This window comes from Chionomys nivalis, chromosome 9 (genome assembly GCF_950005125.1).
Source record: "Chionomys nivalis chromosome 9, mChiNiv1.1, whole genome shotgun sequence".
In the NCBI taxonomy this organism is placed as follows: Eukaryota; Metazoa; Chordata; class Mammalia; order Rodentia; family Cricetidae; genus Chionomys; species Chionomys nivalis.
Window position 1 is genome coordinate 46,038,720 of NC_080094.1, and position 22,560 is coordinate 46,061,279.

At 42.4% G+C, this 22,560-nt stretch overlaps 1 protein-coding gene across 2 annotated transcripts in view; it reads right to left on the reverse strand.

The window, feature by feature from the left end:
• The window catches only part of Tmem87b (transmembrane protein 87B), a 40,079-nt gene extending 24,451 nt beyond the window's left edge, over positions 1-15,628 (reverse strand). The window contains exons 1-9 of one of the 2 annotated variants that reach the window (XM_057780641.1): positions 15,385-15,628; positions 12,008-12,068; positions 10,286-10,380; positions 8,164-8,295; positions 6,143-6,193; positions 4,422-4,512; positions 3,920-3,981; positions 3,537-3,720; positions 735-834 (exon numbers count right to left, since the gene is read on the reverse strand). In XM_057780641.1, the coding sequence (XP_057636624.1) occupies positions 735-834; positions 3,537-3,720; positions 3,920-3,981; positions 4,422-4,512; positions 6,143-6,193; positions 8,164-8,295; positions 10,286-10,380; positions 12,008-12,068; positions 15,385-15,549 (941 nt within the window). In that variant the 5' untranslated portion in view covers positions 15,550-15,628. The remainder of the gene's footprint in view (positions 1-734; positions 835-3,536; positions 3,721-3,919; positions 3,982-4,421; positions 4,513-6,142; positions 6,194-8,163; positions 8,296-10,285; positions 10,381-12,007; positions 12,069-15,384) is intronic. The other variant, XM_057780642.1, reaches the window with a different exon arrangement.
• Between the last annotated feature and the right edge of the window lie 6,932 nt (positions 15,629-22,560).

Genomic DNA, 22,560 nt, shown 5'->3' on the forward strand with positions numbered 1-22,560 from the left:
CTTGTTAAAACAGAAAAGGCAATACAGGGTAAATGAAGTCCTGAGAAAGGAAGATTCAAAGTGGTGTGACCAGTTCTCCTGCCTTCACGTTCAGAAAGTTTCTGTACCTTTCATGGAACCCTCGGGGCTCTAATGTTACAACAGGGTGTCCAGAACTTCATAGCTTTGTGGTCTGCAGGGCAAGGGAAGACCGTATGTCCAGTGGAAAATAAATGGTGGTCCCCAGCAATGATGGTTCTGTACTTTGGGCCTGGATTTGTTGCACCTTTATAGTAAGACACAGACTACTTATAAGGTGTGGTGGCACATACCTATAACCCCAGCACTCTGGGAGGCGCAGGCCCCCTTGGGCTACTGGGATTCAATTCAGGATCTTCATTTGGAGATAATATAAAATAGCTAGTCCATGCAAGGTTTGTATTTTTTTTTCTTTCTTTTTCAAGACAAGGTTTCTCAGTAGCTATGGAGGCAGTCCTAGAACTCGCTCTATAGACAAGGCTGGACTCGAACTCACAGAGATCCACCTGCCTCTGCCTCCTGAGTGCTGGGATTAAAGGCATGAGCCACCACCATTTGGTCCACGCAAATTTTTTAAAGCCATGCTCTTGCAGGGCTTTCCCTTGGGGATTCAGGCTGCAACACTGACAAGTCCTGAGTTCTACAGAGGTCAGGATGTGCATGGGCAAAAGCACTAGACGGGAGAGTTGGGAGCTGTTCAATACAGCAATACTTACTTCACAATGCCGTAACCCAAGCTCACAATGATCACAAGCAGGCGAGCCAATGTCCTCTTAACTGCAGATATCAACTCTGCAAATATCAGTAAACCTTGGGCTGAGGGGAAGAAAACAACTCATTATGTTCATTTTTAGAAACCTTTTAACTAAGACTCCAAAGAATTACCACCATATGCAATGACACTGGCCTGAGACTAATTAGCCATATGTGATTTAGAAGCCATTTAGTCCAACTGATATAATCAGGCTTCAGTGGAAAGCAGCACTACTTTCTAAAGATTCACCTCAAGTCTGATCAGCTCTACTGGGCAGTTTTCTTACGTCAACCTGAAATCTACCGGAGCTCCCCTCCAAGTCATGTTCAGCAAATATCTGAAAGCCATTACGCTCTCTGGAGTTCTCTTTTCTACGTGTGCCTTCATCATTTATTCATTTTAAAAGTATAACAGTAAAGTGCTAGCCTAGAATGTGCAAGGCCCTAGGTTCAAACCCTAACACCTCAAAAAGAAATCAAAGTATCTATTGTGCTCCTACCATATTACTGCAATAATCAAAGAGGCCTCTTGATCCCTATCTGCAAAGACTCTGAACTCTGGTTAGGCCATGTAAGCGGACATAACTAAGCATGGGGAGCACTACATGTGACACAGTAATCCCAAGACTAGGAGAAAGAGCACATAATACATTATACACTTAGGGGAGGCATAACTGGTCTGGAAAACTCACAGAAAGTGAGTAAATGAGGACTTAAAAACCAAGTGGACATATGTGGGGGAAGGAAGCATGAAGAAGGGAAAAGCATGGTGTATATACAGCGACTGCAACATGCCAAGGAAAGAGCACAGGTTAGACGCTAGGACCACTCGTGGCTCTAGGGACTCCATTATGGAGTCTAGACTTAATGCTGAAGGCAGTGAGAAGTCAACAGTAAACAGAGAAGAGGAGGGTGGGATTGAGGCCAGGACCAGGATCACTCATAGCTCCAGGAGACTCCACAATGGAGTCTAGACTTGATGCTAAGAGCAGTGGGAAGTCAACAACAGTAAATACAGACAAAGAATTGGTAAACTGCAGCCCAGGGGCTAAATCTGGCCTTGCATATCTCTGTAAATCAAGTTTCAACATAACACAGACAGGTTTATTTGTTTATTGTTGTCTGTGGCTACTTTCATAATGGCAGAGCTGAGTGATTACAACATAGGCCATGTGGTGTACAAAGTCAAAATATTTAGTACGTGGCCTTTACACAACTCTTCAAACATACTAACAGTGGCTCAGTTTCTTTGACAACCCCTTTGGTGACACTTCAGATGAAGGACTTGGATTCTTCCCTGTTGGCTGCAAATGGCCCTTCATATCTTCATGAACCTCTGGTTTTTGCTGTTCCTCAGTTCATACTGCCCTTGCTCTCTCTAGATAAAAGACCCTTACCAGAACAGAAAGGGAAGGAAATGCCTTCTCTGACACTCAGTAGGTTTCAACCCTTATCATCGATACTACTCCCAGCCTACCCCTACAGTGCTTGGGAAGGAATCCAGGGCCTATGTATGCTAGGCGAGTTATCCACCACTGGGATACAACCCAGCGCTGCACTCTCTTGACTTAGAGCACACACCAAACATCTGTGTGCATGTATACACAAGCACATATACAGCAGGAACAGCTCTACTATGCAGACCTCCATGTTGGCCCTCTGTTTAGGCTTTTGTGGATATGCTTTTAGCCTTTCTATTTTAATGTATTTTCAACATTCCTCAACAGAAAGAAATTAGTGTAATAAATTTCTACGAAAGCATCGTTCAGTTTCAATAAATAGTAACTTGAATCCAAAGTGGTTTCATGTGTATTTCAATTCAGTTTTTTTCCTGGAGTGGGACAGCATCACACCGTCGATTAATAATCTATGCAAGATCATCTGTAACTGCACTCAAAGGTCATTTTTACCCCTTTGAAATTCTCTCTCCCTTTCCAAAGTGTCAGTGGTAAGACTGAACCCTCACTCTTCCAGCCTCCTTGAACCTATCTTCTACAAGCCTGAGGCACACATCTGAAATGTACAACAGTATCCTTCCCAGCTTCAAACAACTGTGCAAACCATGGCAGTGCCAAAAAGCTCATGCAGGGTGAAGGAGAGGAGAACAGACTACAGAGACCACACAATTTGGTGCTACTCATTTTATTCTCTGGGGCCAAAGTGCCTCTCTTTTCTTTTTCAAAGAAGAGAAAAAATTGGAGAAGGGAAAATATCAAAAGCACTGGCCACACCTAAGGCACCCTTACCCATGTCTTGGTATTGTTTTAATACCACTGTTTCTTTTTCTAGAAACAAAAGTGAAGGGAAAATTAGCAGAAAAAAAAAAAAAAGCAAATGGAGAACTAGCTCAGATGATTAGGGTCCTCCTCTAACATTCCCACTTCTGTGTAGGGTTGGAGAGTGCACATGTCACTTCATACCTGTACACCGGAGGACACAGGTGTCCTCACTCACTACTCTCCACTTTATTCCCAAGACCAAGTCTCTCACTGAACCTGCAGCTAGGCTGCTAGCAAGCAAGCTCGTGGATCCCCCCACCCCTCGTCAGTGTTGGGGTTAGAAGTTTATGTGCGGCCACATCAGGCTCTTAAGTGAGTACTGAATTCTGCCTCAGGTCCTCATGTACTGAGCCATCGTCCCAGCCTTCTGACATTCTCCTGTTGGCTTCCATCCTCTTCACCCAGGTACAAAAGGGGCCTGCCTACAGCTCTGCTCACATTAGCTAAAATACACTACACATAACTCATGAAACAGTCAAAACTTACTTGACAGTCCAGTGCTGTTGATGTTTTGGTATTCACTATAAAAAACTGCCTTTTCAAGCATTCCTAGGAAAATAACAGCTGCAATCCAGAACTGGATTCTTAATATATCTTTCCAGTAACAGGCAGACCACATGAGCCAGAGGACACCATACAATATGTAAACAATACACATCACCATGTAAAACTGCAGGAAGAGAAACAGTGTTAGTAGCCTCTGACCCTTCGACTCTAGAGAGTCGACATCTCAGGAGCTTCCCTTCCCTCAGCCCCTTCATTTCCTCATCACTCTAGAAGCAGAAACAGAGGGCTTGTCAGAGCATCCCTACAGAGAAGTTATACTACTAAACTCCTACAAATTGAGAAAAATGATGAGACATACTCACAATCATTAGAGGCCAGTCTGATGCAGAGATGTATCCATGAGGCCCCACCATAGAAAGAGAAACTAGTCACAGCAGGAGGAAGGAAGAAGAAGAAATTTAAGAGTTAACTAATAATCAGGGTTTGGGGTTTTTTGTTTTTGTTTTGTTTTTACGAGACAGAGTTTCTCTGTGTAGCCTTCCCTGTCCTAGAACTCACATTGTAGACCAGGCTGGTCTTGAACTCACAGAGATCCACCTGCCTTTGCTTCCCCAGTATTGGAATTAAAGGTGTGCACTACCATGCCCACAACAATCGGGTTTTAAAAACATCTTAAACATAACTCATTTATTCCCATCTATTAAGAAAAAGTATATTAGTATTAAGCATCAAGTTTTAAGTCTTCAAAATAGATGTATGGCAACAAATCCATTTTTGAAAGGCATGTTTTAAACAGACAATATAGATTCACATTAATAATAAAAATTATAGAATACAGAACGCATACAAAGGGGTTAACTATACCATTCAAATTCCAGGTTGCATCTGTTTTTTCTGTTTTAATAGAAACGATGAAGATATGGAAGCCATCTTTCTGGGTCCTGGCTACAACATCCTGCAATAGGGAAAGTAAGACTTTGTTCTTTTAAACAGATTAGCAAGTGAGATACAGTTAGACACTCAACATCTTTAAACAGTTTTAGTAACTGAACAGATAAAAGCGAGAAGGAATGGCAGACAGTGGATGGGAAGACAGTCCTGCCAAACTTTTTCTTACCCTACACCCCCATACCCAGACGGGGAACAAAAGGTTCTCATCCTCAGTAATCTACTACCCATACTGCCACAGGTTCCCCCTGGATTCTCATTCTATATTTTCTTTAATATTATCACTCAAATAGTTTTTCTATGCTGGTCTTGGTAGCACATGCCTTTATCCCAATATTTAGGAGGCAGAGGCAAGTGGATCTCTGTGGGTTCAAGGCCAGGTTGGTCTACATAAAGCTTCAGGCTATCCAGGAATTCAGTGAGACCCTGTCTTAAAAGGAAAAAAATTTGGGCTGGAGAGATGGCTCAGAGGTTAAGAGCACTGGTCCTCTCTTTCAGAGGACCTGAGTTCAATTCCCAGCACCCACATGGTGACCTACAGCCATCTGTAATGGATCTGGTGCCCTGTTGGGACATGCAGGGATACATGTGGGCAGAACACTATATATATAATAAATAAAATCTTAAAAAAATCTAACATTGGAATTCACAAATTTCATCCTAATATTATCGAGCATTCAATTGTAACAAAATGTTTTTTTTAAAATTGAGAGAGAAGTGAGATAATGTCAAAATTAAGTCAGACTAGCCAGAGAAGTTGATTCTGAGGTCAGTCTGGGCAGCAGTAAGACTGTGTCACAAAACAAAATTAAACTATAGATAGAACTGGTTCTCAGACTCCACAGGGAAAGGTCCCAGCACCACCCCCAATAGGTTCCAAAATCCTTGAATGCTCAAGTCCTTCATATAAAATGCCATGGATGTGCAGTCCCCTGCACACTTAAAATCATCTCTAGGTTGTTTCTAGACCTAACAATGTAAGTGCTGTGCAGACAGCTGTTACGCGGATTGTCTAGGGAACAACATGAAAAATGTCTGTAAAGTCAATATGGCACAGCCCACACCATGGAGTACTTTCTTCCTTTCATGGCTTACTCTTCCACAAAATTAGAGGGTTTGTGCCAGTCACTGCACTGAATGTCTACTATTAGATTTCTCTTTGGAATAGCTGAGGAAAGATGTGAAGTCAGTATATACATGCTACATTTAAGCTCTCCTATCCCCAACTCAGTACCTACACATGACTCCTCCTGACCCTCTATAGTTCTTACTCAGTCTCTGCCTCTTAGTAATTCCCCAAAGGCCACAATTTCTCCCACCAGCTGTGCTATACTGCTGTTTTCTCATTGTATGGCAACAGCAGCAGCCCACAGCTATACCGTCTTGCACACTGAGAAATGGAATTTTTTTTTAAAGAAAAAAAACCTGGCTGCAGAGCTAGTCTTCAAAAAGATTTTAAAACATAAGCAGAAATAGTATATGTAAAATATATATCGAAACGAAAGAAAATACTGCTTTAAATAGTTTCTCTTTTTCTTTTCCAACTTAAATAATTATCATTCTCCAAGCAGCCATCTGATTGATTTTTCAATCTCACTATAGTTTGTGCATATTGGATTTAAAGACAAAGGGTTTACCGTTGATCCTTCTTGGCTTGAAACATTTCTGCTGCCTGTTAGCTCTTTATTCTGGAAAAGAGTAAAATAATACCATTCTATATTACTGCAGATAATAATTCATTCTAAACAATGGATTTATTATCTAAGTTATCTAATTATAACAATTATCTAATAACAATCCACCCTAAATAACTATATTTCTATGGAGAAAAGTTGTTTTTAATAACTAAGACAAAGCTTTAGAAGAAAATAGATTTAAAAGTTGAATATCAGAAAATAAGTCTCACTGTACTCTGAACATGAGTTAACAAAGTTCTTCTGTGGGGCTGGAGAGACAGTTCAGCAGTTAAGAGGACTGACTACTCTTTCAGAGGACCAAGGTTCAATTCCCAGTACCATATGCAGCCCACAATTGTCTGTAACTCCAGTTCCAAAGGATCTGGTATCCTTACACATACATACAAGCAAAACAACAATGCACATAAAACAAAAATAAATAAAGTTTTTTAAAAAGCTACCTTAAAAAAAGTTCTTCTGCTTAAAAGAAAAAGTTCTTGCTTCCTTAATAGTGTGATTAATGTTGAAGAGTGGGTATGGTTAGAGAAATGCAGAAAATAAACAGGGGCTCTAAGTGCTAAAGCTCTGTACTTGGTCGAAACCTGCAGTTTCTGAAAACCACTGAGGCACATTTGTGTTCTTTTCTTATGTTTATTATGCTTCCAAACACATTTTAAAAAGAACTTTAAATTTTTTACTAAAGGCATTTTCACTTTAGAATTTCTAGGAAAAAGTAAATTATAATGATCCATAATCTCCCTATCTGCTCATCTAAGAATTTCTATTGCTATGATAAACTCCATGACCAAAAGCAGCACGGGGAGGAAAGGGTTTAATTCTTACAACTCTCAGGTCACACTCCATCACTGAGAGAAGTCAGGACAGGAACCTGGAGGCAGGACTGAAGTTGAAGCCATGGAGGAACACTGCTTACTGTCTTGCTCCCCATGGCTTTCTCAGTCTACTTTCTTATAGAACTCAGGACCACCTGTCCAGTGTCCTGTACCACCACCCACAATGAACTGGACCCTCCCACATTAATCATTAATCAAGAAAATTCCCCACAGACTTGTCTACAGGCAATCTGATGGAGGCATTTTCTCAATTAAAGTTCCTCTTCCCAGATGACTATAGCTTGTGTCAAGTTGACACCCCTGCCCCCCGACTGTACCACAGCACCCCAAAACCCCAGGAAGTCAGGTATGACTGTTTTATTAATATTTATAAGACCACTTGCTGGGAGACAGGACAAGCACATAAGAAATGTTCAGGCTGGGGCTGGAGAAATGGCTCATAGGTTAAGAGCACTGGCTGCTCTTCCAGAGGTTCTGAGTTCAATTCCCAGCAACCACATGGTGGTTCACAACCATCTATAATGAGAAGGGATAAATGCAGGCAGAACACTTTATACATAATAAAAAAAAAAAATCTTTAAGAGAAATGTTCAGGCTGTTAAATGCTGGTGACAAGGCAAGAAAACCTTTGGTAAGGGTAACAGATCACTGGTCTTAACAACACTGATAATCTTGACCAGGGCTCATATGACAGGATGCTGGGAGCAAAAGCCAGAAAACAGTGAAGAGAAGAATGAGAGATAAAATGGGAGAGAGCAGATCATAAAAACCTCTTGTAAGGCTGAAAAGAGAATGATCTGGAAGCATGGTGGTGCACACTTTTAATCCCAGCAATTTGGAGGCTAAAACAGGTATATCTGAGTTCCAAGACAGCCTTGTCTACATAGAGGGTTCCAGGTCAGTTAGGACTATAATGAGACTACCTCAAATAAATAAATAAAATAAAAAAGGAATAGAATATCAATTTTTTTCTTACATCCTAATGCACACATGCAAAAATTAAAACCAAGACTTAAAGGCAAACACCTTCCTTTCTGAAAATACTGACAAAACATTATTCAAGCTTGGCGTTTGTATTCACTTCAAGTAAAATCAGTTGATTTTTAACATGGTGAGGCAGATACTTACAGTTAATGAGGGAAATGCCTGTAAATCACTGCTGCAATCTAAATTCTCACTTTTTGTTGTCCAACAGTCTATGTTCTTGAAATAAGCACAGAAGTCCGCATCAGCATTAAGTTCATGTTTTTGGGACAGCTCCTATCCAAGGTAAAATTCTAGGTTATAATTTACTTCTATACTTTTTTTTTCTAGAAGAAATAAAACTTCATATCTAAAGAATGCCAAGAATTAATTCAGTTTGGAATATTTGAAAATATGCAATAAAATAAAATACCGAAGATAAAAAACTATTAACTGTGATTCTAAGTATAGCTGAAGTGGCCATACCATTTTATCCATTCCAATGTGTTTTTACCCAGTATCAAGTGCAATCATGGTCTTACTATGAGGAAAGAGATAAAGACACTATCATAGGTGGGCCTGGAGCATAGCTGCCTGGGAAACACAAAGAGACTGTCTCAAAAAACAAAACAGTAGCTGGGATTAGTGCTATGCATCTTTAACATCAGTACTGTGGAGATAGAGACAGGTAGATATCTGAGTTCAAGACCAGCTTAGGTAAGTTCCAGGCCAGTCAGAGGTACATAATAAAACCCTGCTTCAAGACAAAACAAAAATCAATATGCCATCACAAAGAAATAGCTTCTAGAAAAATAAAACATGCCCTAGGGCTACTTCTATTTTATCCTATATGTAAAAATGTCACAAAGAAAGAGAAAAGTATTTACTTACAAAGAAGTAGAAAGCAAATGGTAAATAAACCAAAAGCAGCTAACCTAGTCAAACGCTTCTGGACCAATAACAGAGGACTAAGCTAAGTCACTAACACAAGCACCCCATCTTCCAAGAATTGCCTCTCACAGACCAAATACAGCACAATTGGAGCAGAGCAAATAAAAACATTGTCTCTGGGACACACAGGGAGACTCTGTCTCAAAAAACAAAATAGGTGGAAATAATGGCACACATCTTTAATCCCAGCACTTGGGAGGCAGAGTATGCAGATCTCTGAGTTTGAGGCCAGCTTTGTCTACAAAGACAGTTCCCCATCTTGAGAAAACAAAAACATAAAAACAACAACAACAAAAACTAACTGATCATGGCTTATGAAACAAAATAAAAATTAATGTGTCCATAATGTTGCTTGGGATCAATAGAAAAAATAGAAAAAAACAGGGCAGCTCACTCACAAAGGAAAACACTAAAAAATATAAAAGAAAACTGGAAATAATAAAATCATTGTTTGGCAATTATTAAAACAACTGATTCATAAGGCAAGACTCACAGAATGCTGCTAAAATAAATGGATAGATATTTGATGAAAAAATAACCCGGTCATTTATATAGCTATAAAAATACTGTCCTACACACCAACAAAAAGCAGTAACTCTGCAGTGGAAAGATCAATAAGTACTTCCTCTATCAACTGTTTGAGTTAACATCACCAAATAAAGGACAATTCGGTATTGTGTGGGATGCCTGCTAGAAGTACTTACCTGGAATCTGATCATGAAGAAGTAGAGCTAGTCAAATTGAGGGACATTTGCTCTAAATGAAAAGGTAGAACTAATAAAATGGAAACCCAACATTACTCAGGATAGAAGCCAAACATAACAGAGAAGACTTCTAAGCAATTGTCGTAAGACCCATCAAAGAGCACCTTGCAAGGGGCTACAAGGAGCACCCCCAATCCAGAAGAGGAGACTCCATCCTTAGCACAGACTCTTTCCTCCTCTCTGCCCTTCCTCAGATGTCTCCACTCTCCTCAGAGACTGACTTGAACTCACAAAATCTTCTTGTGTCCTTAAGGTTCTGGGTTCCTAGCAACTCATTGTTTGAATGATGAGAAACTTCAATTTCCTTCTCAAATTAAGTTGACTTGTCACAGCCCTCCCACAAGCCTGATTTAAACACTGTTTTATAAGATACCTCACGAGGAGATTACACAGCTTATAATTTTGTCAAGAAGCACGCACTTTCATTTATTGTCTTAAGTCACAACATCAATTTGGAGCATTTCTCTATTGTGAGCTCCACTTGTACCTCCTCACCTGGTCCTCTATCAAACCCTCTTATTGACAATCCTCCTTCAGAGCTTTGCACACACTACAGACTTGTTTCCACTCACCTCCTCCAGCTCAGGGTATTCGTTGTGACAGGTGTGATACTTCAAATGCCACTCTATGGTAAACTTCACAGGTGCAGAACAACTGAACGACTTCACTGTTCAGACAAAGAGTTTCACTGTACATTAATAACAGTCTATATGGACTTGAGACTTAAGAGTACTGTTTGAAACTGGATGTTTTAATGCTAACAGGAGTAAAACATTACCTAATTTCTCTAAATCACTGAGAAGGATAAATAAATGAGAAGGATAAATTCATTAAATTTTAACAATTGGCCAGAACTTACTACAACTATTGAAATGTAAGTCCAATGTTATAATCAACTAAGCATCCTGGCTTGTTATGCTATGGCCTCTCTCAGTCTAACATATTCTCTCACTTACTCGTCCAAACCATGCTGAATAAACTCCTTGCTGTGTAGCACAGAAGGCCAGCAGCTAACAAGAACAGCTCCTTCTTATGAACTACAATCTGTTGGAGTTAACAAGTGGGTGCTCTGTGAGGATGAGAGGCTGAGAACAGGCTGTCAAGGGCACTGGACACCTGACATGACCCATGATCAAGGGCAAAGGCATGTTACCTGGAGGAAGAAAAGCAGGCTAGTCAAGTGAAGCAGTCAAGCCTAGTCTAGTTGAGTCTAGACCAAGGATGACTGCCTGGATACAGGTCACACAGACCGAGCAGTCTGACCTTTAGTTTGAATACCATAAAGCACCACCAATACTTAAAAGTTCTAGGTGGCATGATTAAGACTGATTAAGGGTTAGATCCAAAGCCAGAGAAAGCTCTTGTTGGGAGTGTCTATGCCACTACAGCCGACTTCCAGAACAATAACCCAGAGCAAATTATCAGGAAAGGGCAGAGAAGCCAGAGCATCTTTCTCCAACATAGCCTCACATTTAAGAGCAACTCTGTAGAACGTGGTGGATGATGAGTACCAAAAGGTGAGAATCACTGAGTATCACCTTTAAAGGATGGTAACCCAAACAGAGCCCACAAACAAGGCTGATTGAATTGAAAAAGCTCTATTGTTATACATAACTAAGCCCTGAATGAAACAAAATTCTAAAATGTTAGAATCAGTTAAAAACAAAAAGTTCAGTGTTGTAAAATATTATTTTAACTAGTCAAAGATGTGTTATATTTGTTTATGCTGCAGAATATTTAACTGTGTAAAGATTTGTTACTTTTGTTTATGCTGTATTTGTTTAACGATGTAAGGGTGTGTTGCACCTGTTTTACCTTGCCTGCCTAAGGCATCTAATTGGCCTAATAAAGAGCTGAATGGCTAATAGCTAGGCAGGAGAAAGAATAGGCAGGACTGGCCAGCAGAAAGAAAAAATAGGAAGAGAAATCTAGGCTTGAGATAGAAAAAAGAACCAGGAAGGAGCAAAGAATGATGGTCAGACAGGCAAGACACCAGCCAGTTAGACATAGAGAAGCAGTGAAAGTAAGATTTACAAAAGTAAGAAAGGTAGGTAACAAGCCCCGAGGCAAAAGGTAGATAAAGAAAAACAGGTTAATTTAAGTTAAAAGAGCTAGCCAGAAATGTGCCTAAGTTAGGCCAATCATTCAAAACTAGTAAATTTCTGTGTCATAATCTGGAAACTCGTTGGTGGTCTAAAAGAAAAAGCCTGGTAAAATTCAGCTTAATGTATCTTACATTAGTTCATATTATTGGGTTCATTTATAATATATCAGAATTGTATTAGTATACTTACCAGAAAACTTGATATCAGTAGAGTTAAACATAGTTTTCCTAAATATCAAAGGTCCTGATTTCTAAAATGAAAAACAAATACAGAAATATCTTAGTTAAAACTTTCTTTCTCTATTTTCATCTTCTAAATACAGCACTCTAAATCCTGTGACACTGTCTGAGCAGAGTGATTATCTTTTAAAGTTTCCACATTCTAGCTTTTGAGTCAAGACATTTTAAAACCATAAAACTGGGGCAAGAGAGATGGCTGGGTGGTTAAGAATGCCTACTGCTCTTACAGAGGACGTGAGTTCAGTTACCAGCATCCATTATCACAAGGTTCACAACTCCCTATAAATCTAGCTTGATGTCCTCTTCTGACCTCTGCAGGTACCTGAATTCATGTACACATTCTCCCCTACCCCTATATACATAACTAAAAATTAAAAATAAATCTTTAAAATGTAAATTAATCACATCTCTTGCTCGCTTACAATCCCATTGCTATGTCTATTTCCTAGTTATCTTCAGTAAGGATTGGTGTAGGAGGTCCTTCTTTCTATGTGTTGCTTATATTGGTTAATAAATAAAGAAACTGCTTTGGCATGATAAGCCAGAACTTAGGTAGGCAGAGAAGACAGAACTGAGTTCTGGGACGAAGAAAGCATAGTGAGAGAGGAACACCATGGAGCCACCAGAGTCAGACATGCTGAATCTTTCCAGGTAAGCCACTGCCACGTGGCGATATACAGATTAATAGAAGCTAGAATAATTAGCCGTTCTGCCAAAATCCCTGTAATAGCTTTCTGTAATTCATATCCAAAACTACCTACTGATAATCCCAGGTCCAAATCAAACCCCAAATAGATGAGGGGAGGGTATATGTCTGGCTCATGATAAACAATTAAAAAAAAATCCAAGTTAGGTGACATAATAAACACATTAGTTTAAGTGCTCCGAGCTGCACTTAAAAGGAGTCCTGGCAATTCTGTGCCTATGAACATAGTGCTCCCTCATATGGAGCCAATTGCGCTGTACAGCTGGCTCCACACTCTCCTTCCTTAGGGAAGAGGACAGTCTGAAGCTTAAAAAGTTCACAGGGCCGACAGCAGTCCGCCCTGACGTTCCAGGAGCAGGGACAGTTGCTAGGGTGGAGTAGCTGCCTGCAGGCTGAGGGTGGATCTTCAGTGACACAGCTTTCAGCTCTCACCCACGCCAGGAGCACCCTGGTTCTTACGAGGGATCCCAGTGCACTCACTGGTCCACTAAGCTGGATTCCACAGTCGCCACTTTCATTTGTCACCATCCTATCAAAAACAGTCTCAGAGGAAAGCCACATAACAGCTACCAATTTCAAGAGACACAGCTTCAGACATGCTCTGCTTCCGTCCTGGACTGTAAGGCTAAAGTCTAGAGAAGTAGGCCTAGGGTGACCTTCGTTCCCCACCTTCCAGAACTTCATTCAACATAAACACCCATAATTTCCCACAATGCTATTGTTCCACACCTTTTCTTACAAAGGAAATAGCTACTCGTCTTTTCCGACTAGCTCCACACCTCCCTGGTCAGGATTAGGCTGGCTCTATCGGTACTTGAATACTAGTATCCCAAGAATGCTATGATGTACTAAGTATCTACTCATAAATGTGTTTCCCATACTGTCCTAGCTCCTTAAGAGAAAGCATTGTATCTAAAGTTCATCTTTGCAAGAGTAACACCAATCTAGTACATGGCATACAGCAGCGCTCAAACTATCTGCTGAGTTTTATATGGAAAAGAACCTTTTTTTTCTTTTGAACTCACAAAACAAATGAAACTCTCATTCTTTCTGTTCTAAAAGACAAATTCTGACGAGTCAACTTAAGAAGAAAATAATCAGCCTGCTTTTTTTTTTTTTTTTTTTTGGTTTTTCGAGACAGGGTTTTTGGAGCCTGTTCTGGAACTCCCTTTGTAGACCAGGCTGGCCTCGAACTCACAGATATCCGCCTGCCTCTGCTTCCCAAGTGCTGGGATTAAAGGCGTGCGCCACCACCGCCCGGCTTATCAGCCTGCTTTTTGCAAAGAAAGGCTTGCTGATGCTCCAGGTCTGAGCTAAACAGGAAATAAACTCAGCCTGACCACAGCAAATGATAATCAAGAAACAAACTTCTCTGCTTGTCAAAAGAGCCTGTCATTCTTCCCCGTGGGAGTCTTACCATCCAAAGTATGCTGGGTAAAGATCTTTACAGTTTTCACGTAGCTGATTCGCTTGCAGTGTTTTTACTTTCAGTTTACAAACACTGGCTTGATTACATTCACTACAGAGGCAGCAGGAACTGTGAATCGTGCTTCAACAAATGCTTTTTATTGATGAGAAGTTCAGCATCAGGGATGGGCAGCCCCTATCGCTGCTAAGTCTACAACACGGGGTACCGACTCAGAACGATCTTAAAAGAAATGCTACACGGAGTCAGGATACAGAAACAAGCCTACGTTTGACCCCCTCCGTAGTTTTGGGTTTGGACATCTATGCAGCTTCTGATATTACATTTGGTGGAAGAAGTATAAACTTCATCTTTAAAATTTGGACGTCGTTCTAGTACACCCTAAGCAGATCTGGGTGAGTCATCTGACTCTTGAGAAACTCTCAGAGACAATGCCGCTTCCCGACATCCTGTCTCCTTTTCAAGACTTTCTATAATTCTTCTGCCCCTGCATTTCCCCCACATCATCTCTTAACCACACAGAACATCAAGTTCTCTAATGGCCTGCCCAGTTAAGGAACTTTTCACCCACCCAAAGCTTCCAGACTCGCCTTTGAAACACTCCTAAACACACACCTTGCCCCGCCCACACACGAAGTCCCTGAAGTGTAATAGGAACGCTAAAGAATATGCGGAAACCCCAGCAAAAGAGAGGCGAGGTGACTGTGTGCACGAGTATAGGGCATATTATTTAATGTACGCTCCAACAGAGGGCTGGACAAACCTCCCTGCGGTCTTGAGCAGTAATCGAGCAGAAGGGTTCGGTCCCAACGCTGTCGCTGGGAATGCAGAGACTGGGGGCTCTGAACTGAACAAATAAAGGCATGAGCTGGACACACCGTGCCCGGGTACAGTGAGAGGCCAGGATGAAGCCGGGGAAGAGACGCACAAGCAGCAAGAGCGTTCGGAAGGGGAAGCGGCCTAAGCACCTTGGGATCGCTCTTCCCTGAAGCCCACGTCGGGCAGAGGAGGGGACGCTCCTTTCCCAGAGCCCACCCTAGACAAAAGGCTCAGTAAACTTGTCAGAGGACCCACTGCCGGCCAGACAGAGCTCTAGTGAACAAGCCCCGAGGCCAGACCGGAGCGCGGGCGCAGCTACCCTGCCAGGGCCCTGAGAGTCCGAGGAGTGCCACGCCACAGTCCCCAGGGTACTTACGTTATTGACCGTCCTCGTCCAAAGCCCGAGCTCAGGGACGGCGTCCACAGCCGCCGGGGCCCAGCACAGGAGGCACAGGGCGACGCGAAGCAGCTGGGCCCCGGCAGGCAGGCGGCGGAGGAGGCCGGGGGCGAGGCAGGGCGAAAAGCCACAGGCGGCGGCCATCTTGACGCGGAAGCCGCACCTGCACTCCCGGACCCGGCCACGCCCCGGGCCCGCCCCTGGCGTAGCTCCGCCCCTGGAGGGATGGGCCCACGCGGGAAAGCGCGCTGGAGTGGGCGTGCGGAGAGCGAGGAGACGCGGTCAGAGTCTGGGAAGCGGGGCGGAACCGGGGAGGTGGCTTCAGGCACAGGCCAGGGAGAAACCGAAGAAGCGCGGAGGGAGAGGAATGAGAGTCGGGAGACGGACCTGTGTCACAGGAAGGGGCGGGGCCGAAGGAGGAGGCGGGGCCAAGAGCTTAAGTAGGGAGGGTTTATGGTCGCGGGGCGCGGCAAGTAGGCGGGGCCTTCCCGGGTAGGGGAGGGGGAAGGCAGGACTGCAAGAGATTAAGGGGTCGAGTGGGCGGAACTAGAAGCTGCTTGGTGGGGAAGCTTGAGTGTCTGGAAAACGGAGGCGGGGAAAGGAAAGGGAGGAAAAAGGCAGGGCCTGCAGGGAGGCTAGAAAATAAAGATCTGGTCTGGAGGATAATGGGGCTCTCTAGTTAAGAGCTGGCAGAAATGAAGATCCCAGAACTGGGAGGTTGGAGGATCGTGGGAATTCAAAGACAGCCTAAGCTACATAGCAAGCTTGAGGCCAGCTTGAGGTGAGCTACGTGAGACCTTGTCTAAAAGCAACACAAAACAACAGACCGCTTGTTAAATAACCATCAAAACGAGCTCTAAAGGAAAAAAAAAAATCGTTCCTAGAACAATAGTCAGATCTTACCAGTAGGTGGCACTAGTAAGTTGATGTTTTATAGAAACTTGAATCTTCCTTGACGGTCCTTTTAGTCCCAATTAGCTAACAGTTGCTAACTTCAGTAGGAGTTGTTGTCCATATCTCTAATTTACGCATTTTTAGTTAATTAATTATTTTGCAAGCACATTACGTTTATGGTGAAATAGAGAGGAATGTATCTTTAAAGAGTTCTAATAACTTACTGGTCCCCCCAAAAGCTCTCCGGGCATCTAAGCAATATGCCACGCTACAAGAAGGACCTTAATAGAGATCATTAAACCAGTTATCAATTCAAAACACCAGTGTTTTACTGCTCACTAAGTATCACACAGCGGTAGACTCAACAGGGATTTTACACTGTTGAAGAGCCTGTCCCGAGGTTAAAGGTACTCACTGCAAAGCCAGACCACCTGAGTTCTTTCCCTGGGTCCACATGCTGCAAGGAGAGAACAGACTCTGGCATGTTGTTCTCAAACCTCCACGTGCTCCCCGCTTGATACATAAATAAAATTTTTGGTTTTTTGAGACAGGGTTTCTCTGTAGCTTTGGAGCCTGTCCTGGAACTAGCTCTTGTAGACCAGGCTGGCCTCCAACTCACAAAGATCCGCTTGCCTCTACCTCCCGAGTGCTGTGTTTAAAGGCATGCGCCACCACTGCCTGGCCGTAATTACATTTTTGAAAGAGTAATTACTTTTATATAATTAGATGTTTCTTATTCTAGGGTAATTTCATTGCCAAGGAAGAGTGGTACTAACATTGCCTCTTTAAGTAAGTCAGGCTGCCTTTATTACCACCTACATCCACAGCATTCTACCTGGATAAGATCAATAAAACCCATCATACAGCAAAGAGCTATCAGCAGCCAGTGAATATAGCATTTGCCCAATGTACCCTACCCTGGTTTGATTTCCCAGCACTACAGAAAGAGTTAATAGAACTGGAGAAAGTGGCCACATCCTGAGGTGTCTGGAGACATGGCTCAGAGATAAGAACACAGGCTGTTCTTCCATAGGACCAGAGTTCTATTCCCAGCATCCTGGTGACAGCTCGCAACCATCTTCAGCTCTACTTCCAGGTGATCTGTTATCCTCTTCTGATCTTCCTGGGCACCAGCCACCCTTGTGGTCCGCATTCATACATACAGGCGAAATACTCAAACATAAATAAAATAAATAAGTCTAAAAATATTTTTATTTTAAAAAGTCTATAAGCAACTTTTAAAAAAATCTTATATTGGGGCTGGAGAGATGATGGCTCAGCTGTTAAGAACACTGATTGCTCTTTCAGAGATCTTGAGTTCAATTCCTAGTAACCACATTGTGGCTCACAACCATCAGTAATGAGATCTGGTGCCCTCTTCTGGCATGTTGGTACATGTGCAGACAGAACACTGTATACAAAATAAATAAATTTTTTTTTTGAGTTCTTTGATTTAAATGCTTCTAGAAGTAGTCTCTGGGGTAAAGACTCCACGTTCATCAGGAAAGGATGGTAAATGCCAGTAGATTAGCCTTATGAGGCAGATACCGTGCCCTGAAATTCCTTCACTGGTTCTAATCTCCAGTTCAACAAAAGTGAACATTTAGAGAGATAATTAAAGTAAGGTGAGGTCTTCAAGGTGGGCCCTTATCCAGCCTGACCAGTGTCCCTATCACAGGAGGAACTCAGGTCACATTCATAGCCTGGGAAGGACACTGTAGACCAAAGGAGCAGTGACAAGCCCAAGACAGAGGCAGTCAGAAGAATCTATCTGTGTCATCAACTTTGTCTTGGACTTTTGGCCTCCACAGCCACGCGGAGCTCATTGCTGTTGTCTGAGCCGCCCAGCCTTCTGCTGCTTTGTTCTGTCAATCTTAATAAATCAGTCCAGACAGTGAGCGAATGCGACAGGGATTGGAATGTAAGCAATAAAGACAAGGTCTTAATCCAGCCGACTACCACGGTGGCAAATGGCATACAGTCTCAGGGAGACTTTGGAAAGGTGTGTGAGCAATGTCCCTGAGTCACCTCCCCAGGAAGCTGGATTGTGTGTATAGATGACTCCAGTTTAGGATCCACTCAGAGTTTTTCAGCCTTGTGATGTTACAGAAGCAGCACACAAACAGGGCACACAAACAGGACTGTTTTGAATTTCCATCTGTCCATGACCAGAGCTGTGTGATGTGGTGCCCTTGGTGGCCCTGGGCAGCCTAAAGTCAACTAACAAAACAGAAGCCCTGTAGTGTGCTGTGCTGCTTAGCTGGGCTGCTGTAGGTCGGGTGAACTGAATGCCTCTTTCTTCTTTGGTGAGACGGGTCTCTCTCACTAAACACCCGAGTCCTTGGATTCACAACTCCTATTTCCACCTCCTAAGTGCTAGAAACAGGCATATATTATCATACACAGCTGCTTCCCATCCCTCCCTCTTTCTCTCTGTTTTGTAGTGAAAATAATTTTACTTATTGGCATAGAATAAAATGAAAGAAAATTGGCATTGCATACATATATACAATGTATTGTGAGTAAATTGCCCCTGTCACCCTCTGCTATTGCCCTTCCTTTCCCTCTCCACTCTCTTTCTTCCCAATTAGTCCTCTCAGACTGGGCCCTTCAGTAGATAGAGGAGATACCCAAGATGTCCTACCCCTTCCTGAGGAGTTGTGGATTGTTAATGTTTGCCTGCTTTCTTTCTTCCTTCCCTCCCTCCTTCCTTATTTTTTTAACTTTAGCTGTCCTGGAAGTCACTATGTAGACTAGGCTGGCCTCAGACTCACAGAGATCCACCTGCTTCTACCTCCTGAAAGCTGGGGTTAAAGGTGTATGGCACCACACCCTGCTCTTTGTATCTTCTAATTGGTAAATATTGGGCCATAGATTTTTACTCATGTGAGGTGACAGGCATGCGCCACAGTGCCCAGCTAGTGTGACGTGTGTGAATAGGCCTCCCATTCAAGTCTCAGGTTACAGATGCGCATGCTTGACTTGATGCCTTCTACATAACCGTAAGTGGCTGTATCAAAACATAACCCCATAAGGGTCAAGGAGTAGAGGCGCTTGTCTCTGTTCACCTTGGAGTATGCCTATTCCTGAAGGACAGACTAAGTCCTCTGAGTAAGCCAGAATAGCTTTTCCAAACTTTGAGGAAAGCAAAGAAACACAGGGCACGATAGCGGGAAGTCAGTTTAGACATACAGTGGAAAGACAAGGAGACAGCCACAGGGACCCCTGGGGAAACTCTCCCTGGAACTCTCACACATGCAGTCCCATGGCGTTAGGGATTTGCTTCAAAACAGTACACGAAGGATAGATGGGAATAGGACATAGATCAAATAAGATGATCTAGGAATTAATTTTTAAATTTATTATTATTGTTGTTATTTTATTTTTATGGGTATAGGTATTTTCCTTGCAGATATGTCTATGCATAGAGGCCAGAAGAGGACATCAGATCCTCTGGAACCAGAGTTACAACTAGCTGTGAGCCTCCATGTGGGTGCTGAGAACTGAACCTGGGCTCTCTGGAAGAGAGAGCAGCCAGTGCTCTTAACCACTGCTCTGTCTCTCCAAGCCGGATTGACTTGTTTTTTTTTCCCTTTAGGCCTGGAGATGGATACATGGGCAGTCACGGAAGTCTTCTGCCAATTTATAAGTTTAGCTCTTCAATAGTAATGAGGTTGCATTGTGCGCAGCAGAGATTTTTGCTGGATGTAATAATAGGATCTAAGTTTACAACTCTACATAAAACAATAAACCAGACCAAATGTATGAACCCATAGTTTTAGGGCACTGGACCCCACGTGATGAAAGACAGTTATTCCCAAGGAATGGAAAGTAATGGATAAAACACATACACAGTGAGAGGGGGATGGGGGATGATATTAAGTCCCATGATTCCTCCAGTCTACTGAGAATTTTCAGACTGTGGAACAGGAAGGAAGAATCCAGGCAGAGCTTGGGAGACTCTGAGAAGATGGGGCAGGAGTTCAGTATGAACTAGGGAGCTGGAGTTTGCAGGAGGGAAAAAGGAAAAGAGAGAGTGGTGTAGGGGAAGACATTCTGAGATCTGCAGGGGGCCCCTTTAACTCTTCAGCAGAGACCCTGGACACTGCGTGCGGAGAAATGGCCACTGTCCTTGTCCTTCAGAATTCTGTTCAGGCATGGAAAACTATGCATGCTCATGATTCCTAAAGCTGGCCTGGTATTTACATATAACCCACACACCCCCGAGTATCTAGATACCTTATGCTTTCGCTTTTTAACTTGACATTGATTTATTTAACTGTGGAGGGAGCATGCCCGTGCCATGACACACACGTGAAGCTCAGAAGACAACCTTCAGGAGTCAGTTCTCTTCTTCCCACGTGCGGATCTTCAGGATCAAACTCAGGCCATGAGGCTGGGCAGCAAGTGCCTTCACCCACTGAGCATCAGGCCAGTCCTAGAGGTCTTTAATCTCTAGAATGTCAGAGATACTACATCAGTCGTGGTCACAATGCTTTGTTTAGAGAGTAAAGAACCTAGGGTGTGGTTCTGGAGAGTACGTGCCTTGCATATTTTACTTTTTTGTTTCATCCCCTGGCATTCAAGGAAATTTCTATCAGAATCTCTATACAGAGTTTTGTGAGAGAGTTTTGACATAAATGAGGGTTGGTTTTTACATTTTCTCCATGTTTACTGAGGTAATTAGATGGGTTTTCTCTTTTATGTTATTAGTATGATTTAATTAATTTACTTTTATAGACTAAGATAAAGTTCATACTTTTTATTGTGGCAAAATACATACAAATAAAAGATCCCATCAGCGGCATTCACATTTTCATGCAGCCACCACCACCATTCATCTCCAGAATTTTCTCTTCTTTCCCAAATGAAATTCTGTACCCATCAAACACTGACTCTCTGAGTTTGACTATTCTAGGACCTCAGATACATGAAATTATACAATAGTTATCCTTTGGGGAAGAGAGAGTGTCTTTTACTTGGCATAGTATCTCAAGGGTCCATCCATATTGTATCTTGCATCAAAATTCCCTTCCTTTTAAAGACTGAATTACATTCTGTTTCACCGATATATCTCCTGTATTTATCCATGCATCTTTTCATTTATCTTCTTTCTATCTTTGACTTTTGTGAATGCTGATGCTATGAGCATTTTATTCAAGTTGTTTTTATTTTATTTATTTATTCATTCATTTGTTTGTTTGTTTTTTGTTTTTTAGAGACAGCATTTCTCTGTGTAACAGCCCTGGCTGTCCTGGAACCAGCTCTTGTAAACAAGGCTGGCCTCGAACTCACAGAGATTTTCCTTTCTCTGACTCCTGAGTGCTGGGATTAATGGTGTACACCACCACTGCCCAGCAATTTATTTTATTTTAAATTTTATTGCTAAAAAGTTTACACACACACACACACACACACCACACACATACACATCATATACCAAAATGAACCAGACTTGAAGTTCAGTGAACTTCTGCACAGTTAGGATAACCAACCATTCAGAATGGAAGCTGAGCGGGGCTGTGGTGTTGCACACCTTTAATCCCAGCACTCTGGAGGCAGAGGCAGGTGAATTTCTGTGAGTTTGACGCCAGCCTGGTCTACAGAGCTAGTTCCAGGACTGTTACATAGAGAAACCTTGTCTCAAAAACTAAAAACAGAATGGAAGCTGTTTGTTTTTGAGATGGGGCCTCACTGTGTAGCCCAGGCTAGCTTCCAGCTCGTGATCCTCCTGCCTCTGTATGCAAAGGTACTAGGACTACAGGAATGCACCACCACACTCAGCTCCTAATACTGCTGGTGTCTGACTTAGACTATGTGGGTTCAGGCAGGCGTGAAGTGGTAGCTCACTGAGTTTCTCAACTGACTGATGATGCCGAGCCTCTTCTCAGATGCTCCTGGGCAGAAATGTGGGTTGGAATGGGAAGCCCTTTGCTCTGTGTAAAACTGGGCTATTTGTTGTCTTCCTGCAGAGGCGTCACAGTTCTTTATATATTCAGGATTCATAGCCTTTTTCATTTGACCTGACAATCTGTGGATTTATTTTGTGTGTGGAGGGGGTGGGTGTTGTTGTTGCTGGTTTTTGCCTTTTGGTTTTTTATTTTTTTATTTTTTATTTTTTATTTTTTTTTTTGGTTTTGTTTTGAGGCAGAGTCTCGTGTAATCCAGCCTGACAGCAAACTCACTGAGTAGCTGAGGCTGATCTTGAACTTTTGATCCTTTGGCATCCACATCTGGTGCTGGAATTAGAGGCGTATACCT